This window comes from Lathyrus oleraceus, chromosome 5 (genome assembly GCF_024323335.1).
Source record: "Lathyrus oleraceus cultivar Zhongwan6 chromosome 5, CAAS_Psat_ZW6_1.0, whole genome shotgun sequence".
Taxonomy (NCBI): Eukaryota; Viridiplantae; Streptophyta; class Magnoliopsida; order Fabales; family Fabaceae; genus Lathyrus; species Lathyrus oleraceus.
In genome coordinates, this window is record NC_066583.1 from 481,848,946 (window position 1) to 481,870,293 (window position 21,348).

The window sequence follows — 21,348 nt, forward strand, 5'->3', positions numbered from 1 at the left end:
AAATTAACTCCTCTTCAACTTTTCTTCAAGGCTCAAGACCTAATTCAATGCATAAAGACCTCAAAATTGGGATTGGCCAAGCTGGTCAAGTTTCATAGTCATGCCTAAAATCATGTCATGACTACCACTTTGAACCATTGCCATTTTTACATCACAACACCTTTTGACCTAATTCTTTTTTCAATATGTTAAAGGTATGGCAAGGTTCGTTTGGCCTAATTTTTGTTCAAAATGCACGAGCCAATTTTAATTTCCCCAAGTGCAAAGTCCATGCCTCACCATGATCCATGTAGCAGGTCAGATTAGCCAAACCATGATGCATCATGTCTCAAGTCTTTAATTCATGTGTGTTTCACTTCCTTTTGAACCAATAGTGTGATGCAAACATTGAGGCACCAATTGCAAGCCCAACTGATAGAAGCAAATGGACATGTGAGGCAAACCGAAAAAGCACAAAGTTGCCCAAAATGGATAAAAGTCAAAATGGCCTCAACAAGTGTTGGGACCACCATTATCTCAGCAAAAATGATAGGTCTGCAGAAAAAAGTGGAAGAAAAGGAATTTAAGAGGAAAGAGGGACCACCCTTAGCCAACAAGTTTTCAATTTTGTCACATTTTGGGCTCAAGCAAAATCAGACTTCCCAATCCCAAAACTTCAACCTAATCACTCCATCAGTTTCCCTATAAATAGGTGATTCTTCTCCATTCATTAACCAATCTTCAAAGCCATAAAAACCCTGCTGAAAACATACCTCACCTCCTTCAAAAAATATAGCAATCATTTTCCATATTCTAGCCATTTTCAACACCATAAAAACACTCCAACGCCTTCACATAACCTTCCTGAAGCTAACTGAATACTTAGAAGTGGTTGATACCCCCTCACTTGAACTCCTCAAATCCATTGGAACCACCATTTGAACTTGATTCTGACAAGGTAGTTAACACCATCGTTTTCACTCCAAACAAGTTACCACTTTACTCCTCGTGATTAATTGGAGATAAGCCCTATGTTTTGAGTCTCAATCATTGCACATACACCATTTAATTTTTATTTTAGGGTTAATTTTTCATTCGTGTTCATCAGAAATTCCCCATACTCAGAGACAATCAATGGCTTATGAGTGTGGGGAAGGCAACAAATACCCAAGGGTAAGTGGAATCCATGGATGATTCCACTTGAAACTTCGAATTGCATAGTTTGATTTTTGTGTTCCAAGGTTGAAGACGATGAACTTTGGTCGTTACTTCCTGTGTTTAATTTTTATTTTAAATTTTAAAAAAGTGCTTGGCACGTTTCTATTGGTTGTTGTGTTTGACCTGACTTCTGGGTATGTGTGTTTCAAGTCAACGCGCATTTTGTGTTCCCCATGATCTGGGCGCTCAATTTTGCATAATTTTGTAATTAAGTAGAGCTTGTGGCTTTGGTTGGTCCACTTATTCTTTTTTAATTGAGGCATTTTATTTATTTTCATGAACGCGTTTATTACCAACCAAGAGCGCTTAGCCCAGTGGAAAGGGGCTAGGCCCATGACCCCAAGGCCAGCGGTTCAACCCCTGGCACACCCCTTTTTTCTTTTTCTCATTCTTTTCTCTTTTATTTTTTCCTTTCACATTTTATTTTCACCCTTTGCCATTTTAATTTCTTTTTTCCTTCTTATTTATTTTAGCCAAATATTTTACTTAAGTAAATTCCATCAATTATTTTATTGATTTCCATTAATTATTTATTTTAACCATTTTCATTGGGCTTTTTTACCCTTGTGATTAATTAGTGGTTGATGATATTCTATTTTTCATGGTAATTGGTCCTAGGGTTGATTTAATCTTCAACATTTCAAACATGTTGATGAATGATCATTGGATCATTCTTGACACTTTGAGGTGTTGATAGATTGCCCCTATTTGATCTTGCTTAAACCTCTTGATGAATAGATGAAACCTTCACTTGTTTGAGCATTGCCTTTGATTCCATTGATTATTAACCAATAACACTTGGATTTGGATGCCTAACTTATATATTATTTGACTTTTATCTTGTAACTATTTGGGTGATACAATCTTCCACTCTTCAAATCATTGATAGATGGACTTGATGATGTATAACCTTCTTTGATTAAAATTTATTGATATATGATCATGCATTATCTTCAATACTTTGATTCAATGATAGCTTATCCCTCGATGTGACATATTTTGAGCCCTTTGACTTGTGGATAGATAATCCTTAGGTAGTTACCTTATTCCATTTATTTTCTAACCACTAACTATTGATCATGTTGACCTAATTTATCCTTTGTCATTTATCTTTCATGTAAATTTGCTTTGTTGTCATTTATCATCAAGCATCCATCGTCATATTTACCATCATTGTACATATCTCACACATCTTTATCATTTGTCATTTACTTATTGTCATTGCATAACCAAAATAACAAAACATGATAAAATCAAAAGACAAAAATTGCATTCATCTGTGACATACTGTGGACTTAGAGGACTCATTAGGACCCTTTCATTTGGACCTTGCCCTAATTCTTTAACCAGTGCTTTAACTTGGATTTTCATCTATAACTTGCAATATTTTATTGTAATAATGGCATTCATGGCACTATCCTAGGGAGACGTGATTTCAAGACTATTATCCACTTGTTAGCATAGGTCACTATGCACACACATGGCTTTCTCTTGGGCTACCTTACAATGAGACCCTTTATTTATTGCATTTTTTTATATTATAAATATCCATGTATATCATAATTTCAAAATCAATAAGCAATAAACCCTTGATCTAATGTCAAGTGGCATCTTCATAATCAAACTCAAAAACACAATAAAAATACAATTAGAATTATACGCCACAAGCCTTAAGTGGTGGGGAATGAGTAGTAATGGAGCTTTCCTACCCTTACTTTGAATATTTTGGACACAAGATGCTTGTCTTATTTGTTTGATATAAGCACCTCCTCCCATATTCTTTAGTGCAAGTATAACCAAAAACATTTCTTTTCAAAAACCCTAAACAAACAACAACTCATCAAACCTTATTTTTATGCCTTAGTGCATCACACCGAAAACCCTTTTTCAAGGTAACGTCAACCCCAACACATAAACATTTTCTACTCCAAACTGACTTCCGAACGCATATTTGGTTGCGAGACCAATCCTTGTCCTTTTATATTTATTTATTCTTTTAGAAGGGTTTTATCGACTATTTTCCATTTCCTCTTTATATAGGAATAAATAAAATATGGTGGCGACAGGTGTACATTTGGTATGAATATAATGCAACCAAAGGGATGTTATGAAATGAAATGCAATATGCTAGATTTTTTATTTTAATGAATGCAATGCAACGTAACATGTGGGTTCAGAAAATTGCAGATTTGAAATTATATGGGTAATTAGACAACAGAATAACCTATATGGAAAGGAACCTTATGATAGGATAGTTCTAAGTTTCTCTACTAGACACCTCACAAAGGTATTCTCTAGGGTTTTATTGGCTGCTTAAGAATAAACCCAAGGTCATGGACCACATATGAGACTTCATCATGATATCAAGCTTAGCCAATTCATGATGAATTCTCAAAGAGTCTCCCTTAGGCACAACCTTCGTATAGACCTGGTAAAATATTCAACTTGTCAGTCGTGCAAAGTCTTAATGGTCTGGTTCTAGAGTAGGTCCCTAGAGTCATTGACCAAGTTCGAAGTTTTGTCACAAAGATGGGCTAGCCAACTCATGACGAAAGCTTTGAACTGGTCTACTCTATGCGAAGTTATCGTAAAAAACTTGTTGGGATGTGCATCCAATTGGCCAATACTAGACAACCCCTTACTTAAGCTTATGTTTCTTCTCGAGCCACTACAACAAACAAGACCTTAGACAGCGCTTTTTTTAGCCTTAGACAGCGCTTTAAAGCGCTGTCTAAACCTCCGCTGCTAAAGGTTTAGACAGCGCTTTTTTAAATCTTAAAAGCGCTGTCTAAGCCCCCCCCCCCCTTAGACAGCGCTTTGGCCAAAAGCGCTTTATAAGACCCTCTTATTTTAAATTTTTTAGGTATACCTTAGACAGCGCTTTTGAAAAGCGCTGTCTAAGCCCCACCCCCTTAGACAGCGCTTTGGCCAAAAGCGCTTTCTAAGACCCTCCTATTTTAATTTTTTTAGGTATACCTTAGACAGCGCTTTTCAAAAAGCGCTGTCTAAGCCCCCCCCCCCCCCCCCCCCCTTAGACAGCGCTTTTTACAAAAGCGCTGTCTAAGGTATACGAAAATTTCACTTAAGATTATTCCATTGCTCTATGTGTTTATAAGACGACACTAAAACATAGCAATAATTCCATTGCTAACACATAACTTACTTGGCCTCCTGTAAGAACTGCGAGATCCTGGAGACCAGATTTCCGGTTTTCACCAAAACCAGGGGCTTTGATCGCACATACCTAATATAATGAGGGTAAGAAACATTTAAGATAAGCTAAATTATGAAACAAAGATCTAAGTTACCTTAAGAACAGAAAAGTAAATCTACATATAAGAAAAACAAACCTTAATTCCAGCACGAAGCTTATTTAGAATAAGAGTTGCAAGAGCATCACTTTCCACATCCTCGGCAACAATTAATAAAGGTCTTTGTTTCTGTTGATGAGGAAGTGTAAGTTAGTATAATATCAATATTTTACAATTACAACTCAATGCAAAGTGATGTGAATAGCACTGCCCACCTTCAAAGCTAATTCTAATACTTTAACTATAGAATTTATACTTGAGATTTTCTTCTCATGGATTATAATGAGGGGATCCTCAAGCTCCTGTTGAAACAAATAGATGTCGAGGTTAGTCATGATAAATAAGCATAAAGCCTCATGCCAATTTCACTTTAGAAAGCATATAGTTGTTGTCAATACAGGATAAAATTTTAGAAATGTGTTGAAAAATTTATAATTGATTTGTTTATACTTTACATGTATGCTTAAAAGTAATAAACCAAAGATAAGATTGAGAGGTTAGAACATGTTAAGAAAAAAAAGAAACAGTTGGAAAATAGCCTACACGTTAAAAACAAGCTACAAATCCAATCCAGAAAACAGATATATGTATAACAGAGCAAAAATGGAAGACAGAGTGGGACTAACAAGCTTGCTAGAAAGTATTATATGTAAATACTTCTAATGATGCTGTGTAGAGGCAATGATATAGAACATACACATTTCTGGTTCTTCTGGTTTGTAATGAAATACGGAGAAATATAGCCTCTGTCAAGCTTCATTCCTTCAACAACTTCCAACTCATTGAGCAATGTCTTGCCATCCTGAAACAGCTCAAAAGTTATATCCCAGCATATCACAAAGTGCATGGCATACATGCCGAAGTATGAACCCCATTGGAGGATAAAGGGGAAAAAGGAAAGGCACAATAAAAACACTGCATGAATAACAGTATGCTCCCAAATCCATAAAACAAATAAAACCTAGATAAATGATTATTTATGCACGATGAGCATATAACAACTTACTGCAATTGTGATTACACCTTCTTTGCCAACTTTCTCCATGGCCTTTGCAATTAACTCACCAATTTCTCTCTCTCCATTGGCAGATATTGTCCCAACCTATCATTGCAATAATAAAAATACAAAAGTGCTATTATTAGCTCCACTTTCTCCACTTTCTTGGAATATGCTTATTATTAGCTCTAAATATTTGATATACTGACCTGAGCTATTTCTTCCGAAGTGCTAATCATCCGTGCTCTGCTTTTCAAGCTTGTTACGACAGCATCAACAGCCATATTTATACCTCGCCTCAAGTCCATTGCATTCATTCCAGCTGCAACTGATTTGCACCCTTCCGCAAATATTGCCCGGGTAAGAACTGTAGCACAAGTGGTTCCTGCCAAAATTTAGACCATTCAACATCAGCTTGTCCAATGTGACAGTATTTAAATTTAATTTCTAACAATTATAAAACTGAATCAATGCTGAGGAACAACTAAAAAGTATAATCTATCATGGATATAACAGCTTACCATCACCAGCAACATCATTGGTAGCATTTGCAACCTGCTTTACAAGACTGGCACCAATATTCTTGACTTTATCCTTGAACTCAATGCTCTTAGCAACAGTGACTCCGTCTTTAGTCACTTTAGGGGCACCAAAACTTTGCTCAATCACAACATTACGTCCCTACAAACACGTAAAGCCTAACTTTAAGAATCACAATCAGCACCAAATAAATAATGGGTCAATATTGTATAACATGATATCTATTATCTTCCATTGCTACAAACAAAACTAGTGCTTAATGAATAAATGTGTGTGATGATTGAATCAAAGGAAGATTTGCTTAGTTACCTTGGGACCCATGGTTACTTTAACTGCCTCAGCAAGCTCTTCAACACCCTTAAGCATCAAAGCACGAGCATCAACGCCAAACTTGATCTCTTTCGCCGCATAATTTCTGCTCCATGCCACCCTACTTCCAATCTATCCAACACAAACAAAACAAAAAACAGATATTAAGGATTAAAGGGATAAAATCACAAAAAAAAATCAACAGAAAAAAATAACAAATGCTATTAAATAACAGTGTTTCACCTGATGAGTGCTGGTCCTAGCAATTCTGCATCGAAAAGAACAATAATTTAACAGTCAGAATCATCCAAAATAATTGGAAATTCAATCAGAGAGTATGCACAAGTAGTAAATCATGAATCAACGTGGCAGGATCCATCACAATACACAATGCCATTGATGACTTACCTAGCTTTGGAGGCAAGGGAGGTTTGAACTATGAAAATTAAGCAGTGGAGAAATTGCAGAAAGAGTTAAGAAATGAAGAACAATGCAGAGTTATTTCTCAACATTCTCCGAATGTTGTTAAAATAATACCTAGATTTCAAATCATTATGAAAATAATACCTCAAGCTATATAAAATTTTCCGAATGTTGTTAATAAAAGACAACATTCATAGTTCATTACAGCTTAAACACCAAGTCAAGTACTAAACTAAAAACAAATAACAACACAAAATACTCATAAAGAAGCAAGTTTACCCTTTACTTCACTCTCATCTTCCAAATCACCATCACCAACAAGATTACTTTCAATATCACTCTGCTTAGTCACCACCACCGCATCCCGTTGTTGCGAACCATTCCCAGTAATCGATTGCTGATAAAGAACTCCCCCAATTATAGTAAAAAGCAAACAAACCAGACCAGCAGGACTAGCATGCTTATCCCAAATCGTCACATTAATAGCCACCGTGAGAAACTTATTCACAACCCCAGTAACCGTAAAAGCAGTAGCCGAAACCGCTTTTCTCGCAGCAAATCCAAAGAAACTGATAAGCAAACCAAACACACAAGACAAAGAAACCGCAAGAAACGCATTCATCTCAAACAAACTCCCGGTACTCGAATTAATCGCATTCGAAACCTCAAAATTCTCTCCAGTTAGAAACCAAAAGAAAGGAGCAATCATTAAAGACAAGACATTGTTATAAAGAACAAAACCCCAAGTATTCAACCCAAGACTCATAACCATATGCTTGATATAAACCATCTCAGTAGTAATCGTAACCAAATAAGCAAAAGCCCATGAATAAGCGGTAAGAGTAACACCCGAATCGGTAGCAACATAACCAACGGCACCAGCAAGAATAACAACAAGCGAGAAAAAAGTAAGGTTAGAAGGCGAAGGTTGACCTCGAAAAGCGGTATCAGCGAGAGCAACAAGAAGAGGGGTAAGAGATCTGAAAATAATGAAGGTATCAACGTTAGCGTGACGGAGTAGATTCGTGTTGGTGAAGATAGCGAGGAAGAAAACGAGTGCGGCAGGGAAGAATTTCTTGGCGATCGGAATGGTGAAAGGATCGTGATGAAGAAACCCTAATTTTCCGAAAAGGTAAACGCCGAGAGCTAAAGTGAGGTACTGTAAAGCGGTTAAGAGACCAGGGTAGTTGAATTGAGTGATGGCGTATTTGTTGATTATCGCTAACAAGCTTGAACAGAGAGCGTAACCTATCACCAAACCGCTTGTGGCGTAGTGCGGTGGCTTGGTTGATGATGACATTGTTGCGGTTTTTTTTGAAGGATTCAACAATGGTGTGAATTGGTTGGGATTTTTTTTTATGGTGTTTGAAAATGAAGTGGATCACCGACACTAGAGAAAAATGGGGTTTTTAGGGTTGATTGGATTGGAGGAAATTGGTGTTTGTGTGTGTGTGTCAGTGAAGTGTAAATTGGGAGCAGAATGAGTAGAGGAAAAATGAAGAGGGAAAGAGGACAGCGCTTTTGGTTTTTATTTTTTTTTTAATTTAAAGACTTTAGACAGCGCTTTATCAAAAGCGCTGACTAAGGTCTACATTTAAAAGCGCTTTCTAAAAGCGCTGTCTAAGGGGGGGTCTTAGACAGCGCTTTTAGAAAGCGCTGTCTAAGACCCCCCCTTAGACAGCGCTTTCATTATTTTTTTGGAACATTTTCCGTGTTTTATTTTAATTTTAACCTTAGACAGCGCTTTCTTTTAAAAGCGCTGTCTAAGATGCGCTGTTAAAAGTCATTTTTGGCGTAGTGAGCTCTAGTGTAGAGTTTATTCTCAAACAATAATCCCAAAACCCACAATATTATATAAGATACAAGATAAAAATAAAGAAGGAAAATAAAAATAAAGTAGAAAATAAACAAAATAAAACAAAAAACAAAATAAAAACAAGCAAACAAACCAACAACCCTAGAACTAAAGGATATGCTTGACTCTCTTTATGGAGGTGTCCCCAGCAGAGTCGTCAGCTGTCGTAGTGTAAAAAAAATACGCGAGCGTCTAAATGCTCGAAATAGACACAAAGTCGATGTCTAAGTTTTTATTTGAATGGAAACATCGTTAAAACCTTTAAAGGAAGAAAACATGGTCATTGCAGCCAATTGAGGATCTGGGAGTCGGTTATGTGAGGGGAAGGTATTATCACCCCTCACATTTGTTGTACTAAACGGGAACTTTTTAATATGCTAGGGTTAAGTGTGCTTAAGGGAATGTTTGCAATCATTTTTTTATTTACTAAAAGGGTTATTTACAAAAGATTTAAAGAGGGAAAATATTGATTTTTTATTATTATGCTCACAAGGGTTTCAAAACCATGTGCCTACGTATTCCGAAAGTGCAATGAGAAAGTCAGAGCATCGTAGTTCGTGAAACAAATATTTGTGGATTGATTGATTTTAGATAATAGTGTTAGGTCGCATTTTAGCAGTTAGACGTATCCATGTTTGCTCGCATGATGGAGGCTTAGACATTGTTTGTATTCGCGTCAAATGAATCAGACTATTCTTTTATGAAACATTTTGGTTTAAGTGCGCAAGGGAAAAAATAATTCGATGGGTTAAGATGAATTTTAGTTGTGAAGAAAAAAAGATATTTTTGTGTTTGATCTTTGGAATTGACTTTGTGTTAGTGACCTATGTACAAGTATTGCGAAATATTTACGAGTTTATATACAAGGGAATGTTTTAATCGGGCAAAACCTAAAGATTGTATAACTAAATTAATATTTCACTTAAAAGAGATAAAGACATGTTTTTGTGTTTTTTGACTAATTAAATGATTTTCGTATTTTTTTTTATATTTTCCTAATAAACAAGATTAACTAACCTAATAAACTAAAATAATTTTAAAAAGGCTAATCAAATAGAAGAACCTAATGAAAGGGACATGTTTTTGGAATTTTTGAATATTTATTGTTTTTTTTTGTATTTTTCTAATAATAATAATTAAAATAGAATCAAATGAAATCAAGATTAAAACGAAAGTTAGAAGAGGGTGATGTGAATGGTGAGGGTGTGCATAACATAACATAAAATCAATAGGCCCAAGCCTCAAAGCACAAAGCAAAAATCCTAAAAATCTTCCAATTGGATAAAATAAATATATAAATAGTAAACTAAATAAAAAAAGTAAAAAGAAGAACAAACAAAATGAAATAAAATATTCAGGAGGGGGGGAAGGTGGTGTTCGAGTGGTGATTTTAATGGAGGATAGTGGTTGTTATGAGGTTTAGGGTGGAAGGGAATTAAGATTAAGATTAGTTTGGGATGGTTTATGTTTGGATGAGGTTGTGAATGGTGTTTCATTTCGATGGTGTTGGTATATGTATGGATTAGAGGTTTATGGAAAAAATGTATGATGGAGGTTAATGTTTATGTTAGTGAAAGAGATGATCTGGTATGGTTGTTGATGTATACGTGTGAGAGGGAGGTTGAGTTTGTGAGGAGTTTCTTTGTTGGTTTTTTGTGGTGTTGACTCAAAAATAAGGGTTTGATTTAGGAAAGAAAAGAAAGGGTTTTTTTAAGGGGAACTTTGGTGCTGAATTATGGATGGGAAAATGTGTAGAAACTGATCTCTATTTGTAATGTGTAGAAACTAGTGTCTATTTATAATGTGGAAAAAAACTAGGTTAAAAGACAAAAATGAAAAAGAAATAAAATCAAATAATATCAGATATTATCTGATTTTCTTGATCAGCAAGCTGACAAACTTTGATCAATTAGAAATCATCATGACAAAGCATGACTGTCATACGGTGAACTGGACCTTATTGGATTTGTAATCGCAATGTCGCGGTTAGCAAGAGTCGCCACCGACTTTTCTTTTATCCCATAAGGAAAGGCGGAAAAGAACAGGAAAGACCTTAATTTAGATTCTTAGGTTCGGGAGGTACTTTATACAAAGGGAAGGGGTAAGCACCCTTTGTATCCATGGTTATCCATGGGCTCTTAATTGCTCAATCATTTATGTTTCTTTTGTTTGAAAAAGGTGGTTGAAAAATGTATAAAAAATGTTTTGCAAAAATGAGAATTTAACTTTGTAATGATCCTTGCATGAATGTATACAAAGTGGTTATCTCGTTTTAATTTAGAAAATAGTTTAGAAGAATATAACTCGGCAATGATCCTAGTGCGGATGTATGCTAAGTGGTGATTTTCCAAAAAAGATGTTTGAAAGGTGTGAGGTGAAAAGTATATTTTTTTTGTTATGAATGAGCAATTAAGGTTATACCTGTCCGAGGTCTTTCCGGGCATTTCCTATCCTTATGAGGGTAAAACTGTCCGTACTATTGAGAAGTAAGTAGTTTTATCCTGGGGATGTAGGAGGGTCATCGTAGGGTCATCGATTGGTCATTGAAGGCAACAGTTGTGAGGATACCTTAGCATTCGAAGGGACTATCATCATTTAACCGTAGGCTACACCGAAGGGTCATCGAGGGACAAAGTCGTATTTTCGAAGGCAACATCCGAGGGACTATGATGATTTTACCGAAGGGTCTTTGCTAAGGATATCCCCATATTCGCGGGACATGACCGTAATATTGTAATCGTGGGGTAATAGAGAGAGGTCCGATATCATTTATTTAAAGTCCATGTTTTAAGTTCATTAGGTAATTATGGTGGCACCGCATTGAATCGATACATTAAAATCAACACATTAAGGATCAATACATTAAAATTGGTTAGGCAACCAATATGAATTTTCACATTAAAGTGAAATAATTTAGAGTCCATCTCCATGAAAGTCTTCCCATGCATAAAGCGGTGTACCTAGCCGGTTATTTCTTCGGAAGTATGCTAGCCTTTACACCATTAACACACAGATTATAGCATTGAGATAAAACACAATTGGAAATTGCATCACAAAATGAATATAACAGCCAGGAATTTAAGCCAAATGATGCAGAGTCATGATTAGGTAAGTATAAAACGGGCAACCAAGGGACAAGGCAGCCCCTGTCCTGTTCGCTTCTGCTTCGCCTAGCGAAGGCTCAGCGAAGGCTCGCTGCGGGCTCGCCTAGCGATGAGCTAGCGAGCGGCCACGGGTTTGAAATTATGACCTCAATCAGCAGCATGGCCTATGGCCTCTAACACATAATTATATGGTTCACTTTCACAATGTTCAAGCACATTTAAATTCTCATGCAAAGCTTCAAAATGTTTATGAATTCAATTATGATATCCTCCACTAATTAAGAACATGAAGTGGTACCATATGCCAAATGAGAGTACAAAACGATGTCACATGCAAATTAAGACACTAATGCGGTACCACATGCAAAATAAGAATACAAAGTGATAATCATGTGTAAATTAATACCCTAAAGTGATATCATATGCCAATTAAGAAACTAAAGCGATGATAATGATGCAAACCTGTTTGCAAATCGAGTTGCAACCTTGAATTGGCGAGCCGGATTGAGCTGAGTGGTGGTAGCTTCGGAGCGGGTAAGCGGCCTTCAGGGTTTCCGCCTTCTGAACTCTTTGGATCAGCAGGGTTTCTGTGTTCCTCCCTCTGGATGCGTGTTTCCGTCCGTCTTCGTCCGTCTCTGTCTCCTTGTTCGTGGCAGAAGAGCATGTATTTATAGTAGTGGCAATGGTGACCTAATGGGCTTAAAATGAGGTCCAAATTTTCAAATTCTCGCAAGCTTCGCTAGGCGAAGGAATTGCTCGCCTAGCGAGCAAACTAGGTTTGGGCTTTTTCTGGACCTGATGCTTCGCTGGGCGAGTGGCATGCTGAGATATTCGCTAGGCGAAGGAATTGCTCGCCTAGCGAGCAAGCTATTTTGGGCCACTTTGGATTAGGCCTGTTGTGAGCTGGGCTTTTGTCCATTTGATATCAGTGCCTTGCAGAACAAGTCAGAGGGTCTTGGAAAATGCTTTGTAATTTCAATGGGCAAATTTTGGGGTATGACAGCTGCCCCTGTTCAATATTCTTGCACCGAGAGAGTAGAATGGCATGTGCCGTTCGTGGTCTGGAGGTGAAAGATTATTGAACACTATAATGCCCCGAAAATTTGCGCTTGTCCATCAGTCTTGACGGAGATGGGCTTAGAGATGCCATCCAAGCAACTTGCTGAGGAGATTTCCAGATTGTGTCGTACGTTAGACGATATCTAGAGACATGGGTGTCACACCGGGTCGTACATCAGACCGTATAGTGAATTATCCATCATGCTGTTGACTTCGTTGGAGAGTCAGAGTATGTTATATACTGCTGGGGATAAGGGATCAGAATGGATCGTATGTTAGACCGCGTCTGAATACCAGAGTGAGTTGTTCATTAGGCGGATGACTTCGCTGGGGATGAACGATCAGAATGGATCGTATGCTAGATCGCATCTGAGTTGCAGAATGGGCCGTCCGTTAGGCTGAATCTGCTGAAAAGGGAGTAGCCGTATACTAGACTACCATTCAGAAATGTACCTGTCCGAAGGTAGCATCTGAGTAAGGGAGTAGCCGTATACTAAACTACCATTCAGGAATGTACCTGTCCGAAGGTAGCACCTGAGAAAGGGTGTAGCCGTATACTAGACTACCATTCAAGAATGTACCTGTCCGAAGGTAGCACCTGAGAAAGGGAGTAGCCGTATACTAGACTACCATTCAGGAATGTACCTGTCCGAAGGTAGCACCTGAGAAAGGGAGTAGCCGTATACTAGACTACCATTCAGGAATGTACCTGTCCGAAGGTAGCACCTGAGAAAGGGAGTAGCCGTATACTAGACTACCATTCAGGAATGTACCCGTCCGAAGGTAGCACCTGAGAAAGGGGAGTAGTCGTATACTAGACTACCATTCAGGAATGTACCTGTCCGAAGGTAGCACCTGAGAAAGGGGAGTAGCCGTATACTAGACTACCATTCAGGAATGTACCTGTCCGAAGGTAGCACCTGAGAAAGGGGAGTAGTCGTATACTAGACTACCATTCAGGAATGTACCTGTCCGAAGGTAGCACCTGAGAAAGGGAGTAGCCGTATACTAGACTACCATTCAGGAATGTACCTGTCCGAAGGTAGCACCTGAGAAGATGGAGGTTTAACTTGGTCGTACATTAAACCATACTTGAGTTGTTGAAGATCAGAAGGGATCGTACGCTAGATCGTATCTGAGCTGGAGGTCCAAATGGGTCGTATGTTAGACCATATTGGAGTTGCAGAATGAGCCGTACGTTAGGCTGTATCTGAAGAAGAAAGTAGTCGTACGCTAGACTACACCCCGGAATATACCGTACGCTAGGCAGCATCTGAGGATTTGAATATCCAAATGGGTCGTACGTTAGACCGTATTGGAGTTGTTGAGAGTCAGAAGGGATCGTACGTTAGACCGTATCTGAGTTGGAGGTCCAACTGGGTCGCACGTTAGACCGTATTGGAGTTGTTGAGAGTCAGAATGGATCGTACGTTAGACCGTATCTGAGTTGAAAGAGCCATATGTTGGGCTGAATCAGAATGAACCGTACGTTAGGCTGTATCTGATACTGTTTGTTGTATTTGCAGCGAATATCTGGGGTGGGCTTAGAGATGCCACCATTGGGAGAATGTCAGAATGAATGTTGACATGGAGTATATCTGGAAGGTGTAGCTGAAGAAGAAAGTGGTCGTACGCTAGACTACACCTCGGAATGTACCATATGCTAGGCAGTATCTGAGGGATATAGTTGAATCTTGAATGTAATCAGGAGGATAATTAACCTGAAAAACACAGTTAGCTTCATGCCATGTCATGATGCATGAGATGTTTTATGCTTGCGAACCTGGTATGCATGTGTATGCATGTATATATTATGTAAAGTATATGATGTGGAATGAAGTAAATGTGAGCGTTGTATGCAGGTATGTAATATGAAATGATGTACTGAATGCATTAGGCGTCTGAAACATTCTTCCAAGGGACACTACTGGGGAGATAGATCTCAGTCTGCTGGTCGGAGACATTGGTATGGATGGCCCTTCCTTAGCTGGGGATTTGGGTTCTGTCCCACGGGGCCTGGCTGGGGATAGAAGGGATGACCTTTCGGTAGGGCGATGCCGACCTCTTCTGGGGAATAATTGGCGTTGCCGGGGAATCGAATTAGTAACAGCCTCCTTGGAAAGCGTGGTTAGACCTTCTCCTCGATCCTGAAGTCGTGTAGTAATTGCTATTGCTATTTTAGGCACGCATTTTTGTAAACATGGGTCATATTCAAGTGCATAAGTCAATTCAAGTTAAATCAATGGACGTTTACGCAAACAAAACAGAAAAGGTAAAAACAAAAGCATCTTTTTGGCAATGAAATTGTATTGATTTTGAAAGAGGGCCTATAAATAGGCAATTTGTGTACAAGGAGACAGAAATCCTAGTAAGAGGAAGTTGTCAAGACAACAAAAAGAAAGCTATGCAGAATAAGTCCTATTGATTTTGATTCCACTACTGTCATTATGTCTTCAAGCATCTCATCTCCTGCTGTCGGATAGAAGTGATTGGCTTGTTCAGTCCCTGGAACTTGGTTGAAGCTGACAGAGAACGGGACATAGTCATACGCTTTAATCCCTAATTTTGCCTGGACCGCCTTTTCAGGTTTTCAGTCCACCGGGATACCCCTTTTTGCCCAAGCCGCCTTCTCAGGTTTTCGACTTGTCGGGTATACGTCTTTATATATTTATCCCTAATTTTTGCCCGAACCCTTTTGGTTCGCCGGGATGCCCTTACTTTTGCCTAGGTACGTCGACCTAGCGGGTCTCTTTTATGCGTAGTATTTTTTAACTATGTCCGCGTTCACAGGATGCGGGAAGTCTTCGCCATCCATTGTAGCAAGTATCATGGCTCCACCAGAGAATACTTTCTTAACCACAAATGGCCCTTCGTATGTGGGAGTCCACTTGCCTCTGGGGTCACCTTGTGGTAGAATGATACGTTTGATCACCAAGTCGCCTACTTGATACACCTGTCTCTTGACTCTTTTGTTAAACGCCCGGGTCATGCACTTCTGATATATCTGCCCGTGACAAACAGCCGCAAGTCTCTTCTCGTCAATCAAGTTTATTTGATCAAGTCGAGTCTGAATCCATTCATCTTCGTCTAAGCCCGCCTCTTTCATGATTCTTAGAGAAGGAATCTGGACTTCCACTGGTAAAACAGCTTCCGCTCCGTAGACTAAAGAGAAAGGAGTTGCCCCTGTCGAGGTGCGTACTGAAGTGCGATAACCATGGAGAGCAAATGGTAACATCTCATGCCAGTCTTTGTACGTTACTGTCATCTTTTGTATGATCTTCTTGATGTTCTTATTAGCAGCCTCCACGGCGCCATTCATCTTTGGCCGGTACGGAGAAGAATTATGATGCTTTATTTTGAACTGCGTGCAGAGTTCAGTAATCATCTGGTTATTCAAATTAGTACCATTGTCAGTGATAATTCTTTCAGGGATGCCATACCGACAAATAAGACTATTCTTGATGAACCGTGCCACCACATTCTTGGTGACAGAAGCGAAGGAGGCTGCCTCTACCCACTTTGTGAAGTAATCAATAGCGACGAGAATGAAACGATGTCCATTAGAAGCCGTAGGTTTAATCTCTCCAATCATATCGATGCCCCACATTGCAAAGGGCCAAGGCGCTGTTAACACGTTCAATGGAGCAGGAGGTACATGTACTTTATCCGCATAGATCTGACACTTGTGGCAGGTTCTGGAGTGATGGTGGCAATCAGCTTCCATGGTAGACCAATAATACCCTGATCTCAGAATCTTCTTGGCCATGGTATGTCCATTAGGATGAGTCCCAAAAATACCGTCATGCATGTCTTCCATAATCCTTTCCGCTTCCTTTTGATCCACACAGCGAAGCAGAGTCGAGTCATGATTACGTTTGTATAACACTCCATTACTCAGCAAGAATTTAGCGGAGAACTTCCTCAGGAATTTTCTGTCCTTGATGGATGCCCCTTCAGGGTATTCCTGAGCTTCTAAATATCTTCTTACGTCGTGGAACCAAGGTTTTTCCTGTACCTCCTCTGTGTTAAGTCCATAACAGTATGCTGTTTCATCTAACCGTCCAATGGTAATCATGGGAGCTTCGCTGCCCCATCTGACTCTGAACATAGATGACATGGTAGCTAATGCGTCTGCCAGCTGGTTCTCCTCTCGTGGAATATGTTCAAATGCTATTTCTTCAAAGTATGGGATTAATGTCATCACCTGCTCTCGATAGGGGATGAGATTTGGGTGTTTAGTATCCCATTCTCCTTTGATCTGACTGATTACCAAGGCCGAATCTCCGTACACACTCAAAAACTTGATTCGCCAATCTATAGCAGCTTTGAGTCCAAAAATACATGCTTCATACTCAGCCATATTATTGGTACAATGAAAACATAGTCTAGCAGTGAGAGGCGTATGGTAACCTCCAGGAGAAATGAGTACAACCCCCACACCATGGCCCAATGCATTAGAAGATCCATCAAAGACCATAGTCCATCGGGATCCCCATTCGGATCCTTCATCTGGTTTAGGTTTTTCATCATCAGCAACAAACATGACATCCTCATCTGGGAACTCAAAATTCATAGATTGGTAATCATCCACCGCTTGATGAGCCAAATGATCAGCCAGCACGCTTCCTTTGATTGCTTTCTGGGTAGTGTACTGGATATCGTACTCTGTTAAGATCATCTGCCATCTCGCTATTCTTCCAGAGAGGGCAGGCTTCTCGAACATGTATTTGATGGGATTCATCCTAGAAATCAACAAAGTGGTATGATTCAACATATACTGTCTTAGTCGGCGAGCAGCCCAGGCCAAAGCACAGCAAGTTCTCTCGAGCAGTGAGTATCTTGTTTCACAGTCGGTAAACTTTTTGCTCAGGTAGTATATGGCATGCTCTTTTCGACCAGACTCGTCATGTTGCCCCAATACGCACCCCATTGAATTTTCTAACACGGTCAAATACATGATTAGAGGTCTTCCTTCAACTGGTGGTATCAAAATCGGAGGTTCCTGGAGGTAGTTCTTGACTTTGTCAAAAGCTTCTTGGCATTCGTCATTCCATGTCATTTCTTGATTTTTCCTCAGCAATTTGAAGATGGGTTTGCAGGTAGCGGTCAAGTGGGAGATAAATCGAGCAATGTAGTTCAAGCGTCCCAAGAAACCTCTGACTTCTTTCTCCGTACGGGGAACTGGCATTTCTTGAATAGCTCTTACTTTAGCCGGGTCAACCTCAATTCCTTTACCACTGACAATAAAGCCTAAGAGTTTACCGGATCTTACTCCAAAAGTGCATTTGTTCGGATTCAATCTCAATTTGTACTTCTTCAGCCTCTCGAACAGTTTGTATAAATGATCGAGATGCTCTTCTTCAGTATGAGATCTAGCTATCATGTCATCCACATATACTTCTATCTCATGATGAATCATGTCATGGAACAAAACCACCATAGCACGCTGGTATGTTGCCCCGGCGTTCTTTAGACCGAACGGCATTACTTTGTAACAGAAAGTGCCCCATTGCGTCACAAACGTAGTTTTCTCCATGTCCTCAGGTGCCATCTTAATCTGATTGTAACCTGAGAAACCATCCATGAATGAGAATAATTTGTGTTGGGCGGTGTTGTCTACCAGAACATCAATGTGCGGGAGCGGAAAGTCATCTTTGGGACTCGCTTTATTCAAATCTCTGTAATCTACGCACATTCGCACCTTACCATCTTTCTTTGGCACTGGCACCACATTAGCAACCCATTGAGGATAAGAAGTAACAGCTAAAAAACCGGCATTGAATTGTTTCATAACCTCGGCTTTGATTTTCTCGGACATTTCAGGACGCATGCGGCGAACTTTTTGCTTGACAGGACGGCAGTCTTTCTTCGTAGGCAACCGATGTACCACTATATCAGTATCCAATCCGGGCATGTCTTCATAAGACCAAGCGAAAACCTCTACATAGTCATGTAACATCCGAACCAATCTTTCCTTGACACTGCTTTCCAATCCTGCTCCTATTTTGACTTCTTTTCTGTCTACATCAGTACCTAGATTTACAATTTCGAGGGACTCTTCATGCGGCCGTATAGTCCTTTCTTCTTGCAGTACCAATCTGGCAAGCTCTCCAGGGACTTCACAATCTTCCTCACTTCCATCTTCGGCTTGGTAGATTGGATTTTCAAAGTCATAATGAACAGTAGCGGAATTATTATCAATAGGATCCAGAGTGAGTACGGATCTGCAATTTGTTACGTGAGTGTGTGTAAGAAAACATAGCTCGTTTGAAAGACGACAGGAAAAATAAAGAGCGCAATATTTGAATGCGAAAAGGTCCATTGATTTATTGAATATGAAAATATGCTTATGAAATGACAAAACCCTTAACAAATTAGCTATTGTGCCCCGGGTATAGACACAATGCTTTAAGAAGTTCAATTAGAATTTGCAATGCTAAATAGACAATAACAATTACTCCTGACTAAAGGAGATCGGGATAGTGTCTTCAGCCTTCCAATTATTGAGTCCGTCGCCAATTGTTGGGTAGATCCAACTATCCAGGTTGCAATCACTGTCAGCATCTTCTACAACATTGATTTGATCTTTGACCGTCTTCTCAGAGTTGAATCCCAGACCAGCTTTGTCAGACTTGTACGGTACGTTGATCAGTTGACCCCAGCCAGTACAGCCACCATCTTCAACCACAGCTTGAGCATCTTTCAGAGAAATCATAGCAGGAGGAGCACGAGTAACCTTGGGCACACAGGGAGTTGGCTTAAGGACAGGATCGAGCGGAGAAACCACTTCAGATGACTGAGTTGGAGTCTCGAAGAATTCACCATCCATCTCAACGTATCTGAAGGTATGCATACTACTGACAATGTATTCCTCTTCCCCACACACGGTGACGATTTTACCCTCTATTGGATACCTCAGCTTTTGATGGAGCGACGAAGCCACAGCACCTGCCTCATGAATCCAAGGGCGCCCCAGTAGGCAGGAGTAGGCAGGACGAATGTTCATTACATAAAAGGTAGTGTTGAAAACTTGAGGTCCTATCTTGATAGGGAGAACAACTTCACCGTGGACAACACTCTTTGCACCATCGTAAGCCCGCACCACAATGTCACTAGGCTTCAGTTCAACGCTCTTGCAGTCAAGTTTCTCGAGCACGGCTTTCGGTAACACATTCAAAGAAGAGCCATTATCGATCAGCACATGAGACAGGGTGATGCCTTTACACTCAATGGAGATATGCAGGGCCTTATTATGGTTCTTTCCCGCTGGTGTCAGATCAGCGTCGGAGAATCCTAGGCCATTGTCAACAGCCAAGTGAGCCACATAATGTTCGAACTGATCGACAGATGTTTCCTGAGGCACATGAGCAGTCTTCAAGAATTTTATCAACGCATTGGCATGAGATTCAGAAGATAACAGCAATGATAACATTGAGATCTTAGATGGGGTATGCCCCAACTGCTCTACAACATCAAAGTCACTCTTGCGAATGATTTTCAACACTTCTTCCATTTCTCGTTTGGCAACGTCTTCAGTAGTATCTTCGACCGGTGTCTCTGACTGAGAAGGATTGACTGGTTCCTTTCCTCGAGTCTCAGGAGCTGGGGGTGAGATCTCTGGAGAGAAGATCCTTCCGCTTCGAGTAATTTTACTAGTCCCAACGATGTCATTAGGATTAGCAGAATCACCAACTTGCTTTACGCCATGGATGTAAACCTCACCTCCATAATTCCACGGAATGGCCTTGCTTGAGGAGTACGGTATTGGGCCAGGTGCAGTAATGATCAGGGGAGCTACCTTGGGCTCAGCAATGATCTTCACAGGTACCCTGGGAGCGGTAATCTTAACCGGAACTTTGGACCTTGCAATCATAGATATTTCTTCAATAGGGTTTTCCGCCTTAGAAACCCTTTCAAAGAGAATTGTACGGTCGTCCATCAGCCGTTGAATGCCATTTTTCAATTTCAAGCAGTCCTCGGGCCAAAGTGTGCAGAGATTGCAATCTTCAGTACAACCTGGAAATAAACCAGCTTGCGATAAATTCCGCTTTATGACCGGGAGAGGAGATGTTAAGTCCGCTACAGTAGTGATGAGAGAATCGTCATTGAGAGCATTAACAGCCTTGTCATGATTAGGCATAGGTGCATTGATGACATTAGGAGTCTCCGGAGGCTCGAACTCGATTTCCCCAGCATCGATCATGTCCTGAATCTTATTCTTCAACAGCCAACAATCGTTTGTATCATGCCCGGGGCTATCGGAGTGATATGCACACCTGGCATTGGGATTATAACGAGGCGAAGCAGTGTTGGCATTTGCAGGAGGACCTCTGAGAGTGATCAGGTTTACCTTTAGCATACTTTGCAATGCTTGTGCTAAAGTCATATTGAGCTTGGTAAACTGCCTTCTTGGTCTGTCTTGTCTTTGCTGGAAGTTTTGAGCTGGCGGGGCCGCGATCGTCACTGCTCCAATGGCATGGTCACCGATTTTCTTATTATGATTCTTTTGACCATACACAGCATTCGATTCGTTCTTCCCATGGTAGGACTTTT

The 21,348-nt window shown here is 39.9% G+C and overlaps 2 protein-coding genes across 2 annotated transcripts; both read right to left on the reverse strand.

The window, feature by feature from the left end:
• Nucleotides 1-4,298: 4,298 nt before the first annotated feature.
• On the reverse strand, nucleotides 4,299-6,751 carry LOC127081450 (chaperonin CPN60-2, mitochondrial). Its single transcript, XM_051021701.1, has 11 exons — nucleotides 6,720-6,751; nucleotides 6,598-6,622; nucleotides 6,355-6,486; nucleotides 6,027-6,186; nucleotides 5,715-5,890; nucleotides 5,515-5,610; nucleotides 5,206-5,310; nucleotides 4,724-4,810; nucleotides 4,548-4,637; nucleotides 4,361-4,441; nucleotides 4,299-4,319 (listed from the first exon to the last, which is right to left on the reverse strand). The coding sequence occupies exons 1-11, from the start codon at nucleotides 6,749-6,751 to the stop codon at nucleotides 4,299-4,301; spliced, it is 1,005 nt and encodes a 334-aa protein (XP_050877658.1).
• Nucleotides 6,752-6,960: 209 nt separating this feature from the next.
• On the reverse strand, nucleotides 6,961-8,234 carry LOC127085577 (GDP-fucose transporter 1-like). The gene has a single exon (XM_051026083.1). The coding sequence runs from the start codon at nucleotides 8,075-8,077 to the stop codon at nucleotides 7,037-7,039; it is 1,041 nt and encodes a 346-aa protein (XP_050882040.1). The 5' UTR covers nucleotides 8,078-8,234; the 3' UTR covers nucleotides 6,961-7,036.
• Between the last annotated feature and the right edge of the window lie 13,114 nt (nucleotides 8,235-21,348).

Excerpts from the sequence above, each read along its gene's own strand:
- LOC127085577 (XM_051026083.1), bottom strand. The coding sequence starts at position 8,077 with ATGTCATCATCAACCAAGCCACCGCACTACGCCACAAGCGGTTTGGTG.
- LOC127081450 (XM_051021701.1), bottom strand. The coding sequence starts at position 6,751 with ATGGCATTGTGTATTGTGATGGATCCTGCCAC. Across the intron at positions 5,891-6,026 it reads CAATGATGTTGCTGGTGATG|GAACCACTTGTGCTACAGTT; the intron begins GTAAGCTGTTAT and ends AAATTTTGGCAG. Across the intron at positions 4,442-4,547 it reads AGCTTCGTGCTGGAATTAAG|GTATGTGCGATCAAAGCCCC; the intron begins GTTTGTTTTTCT and ends TCATTATATTAG.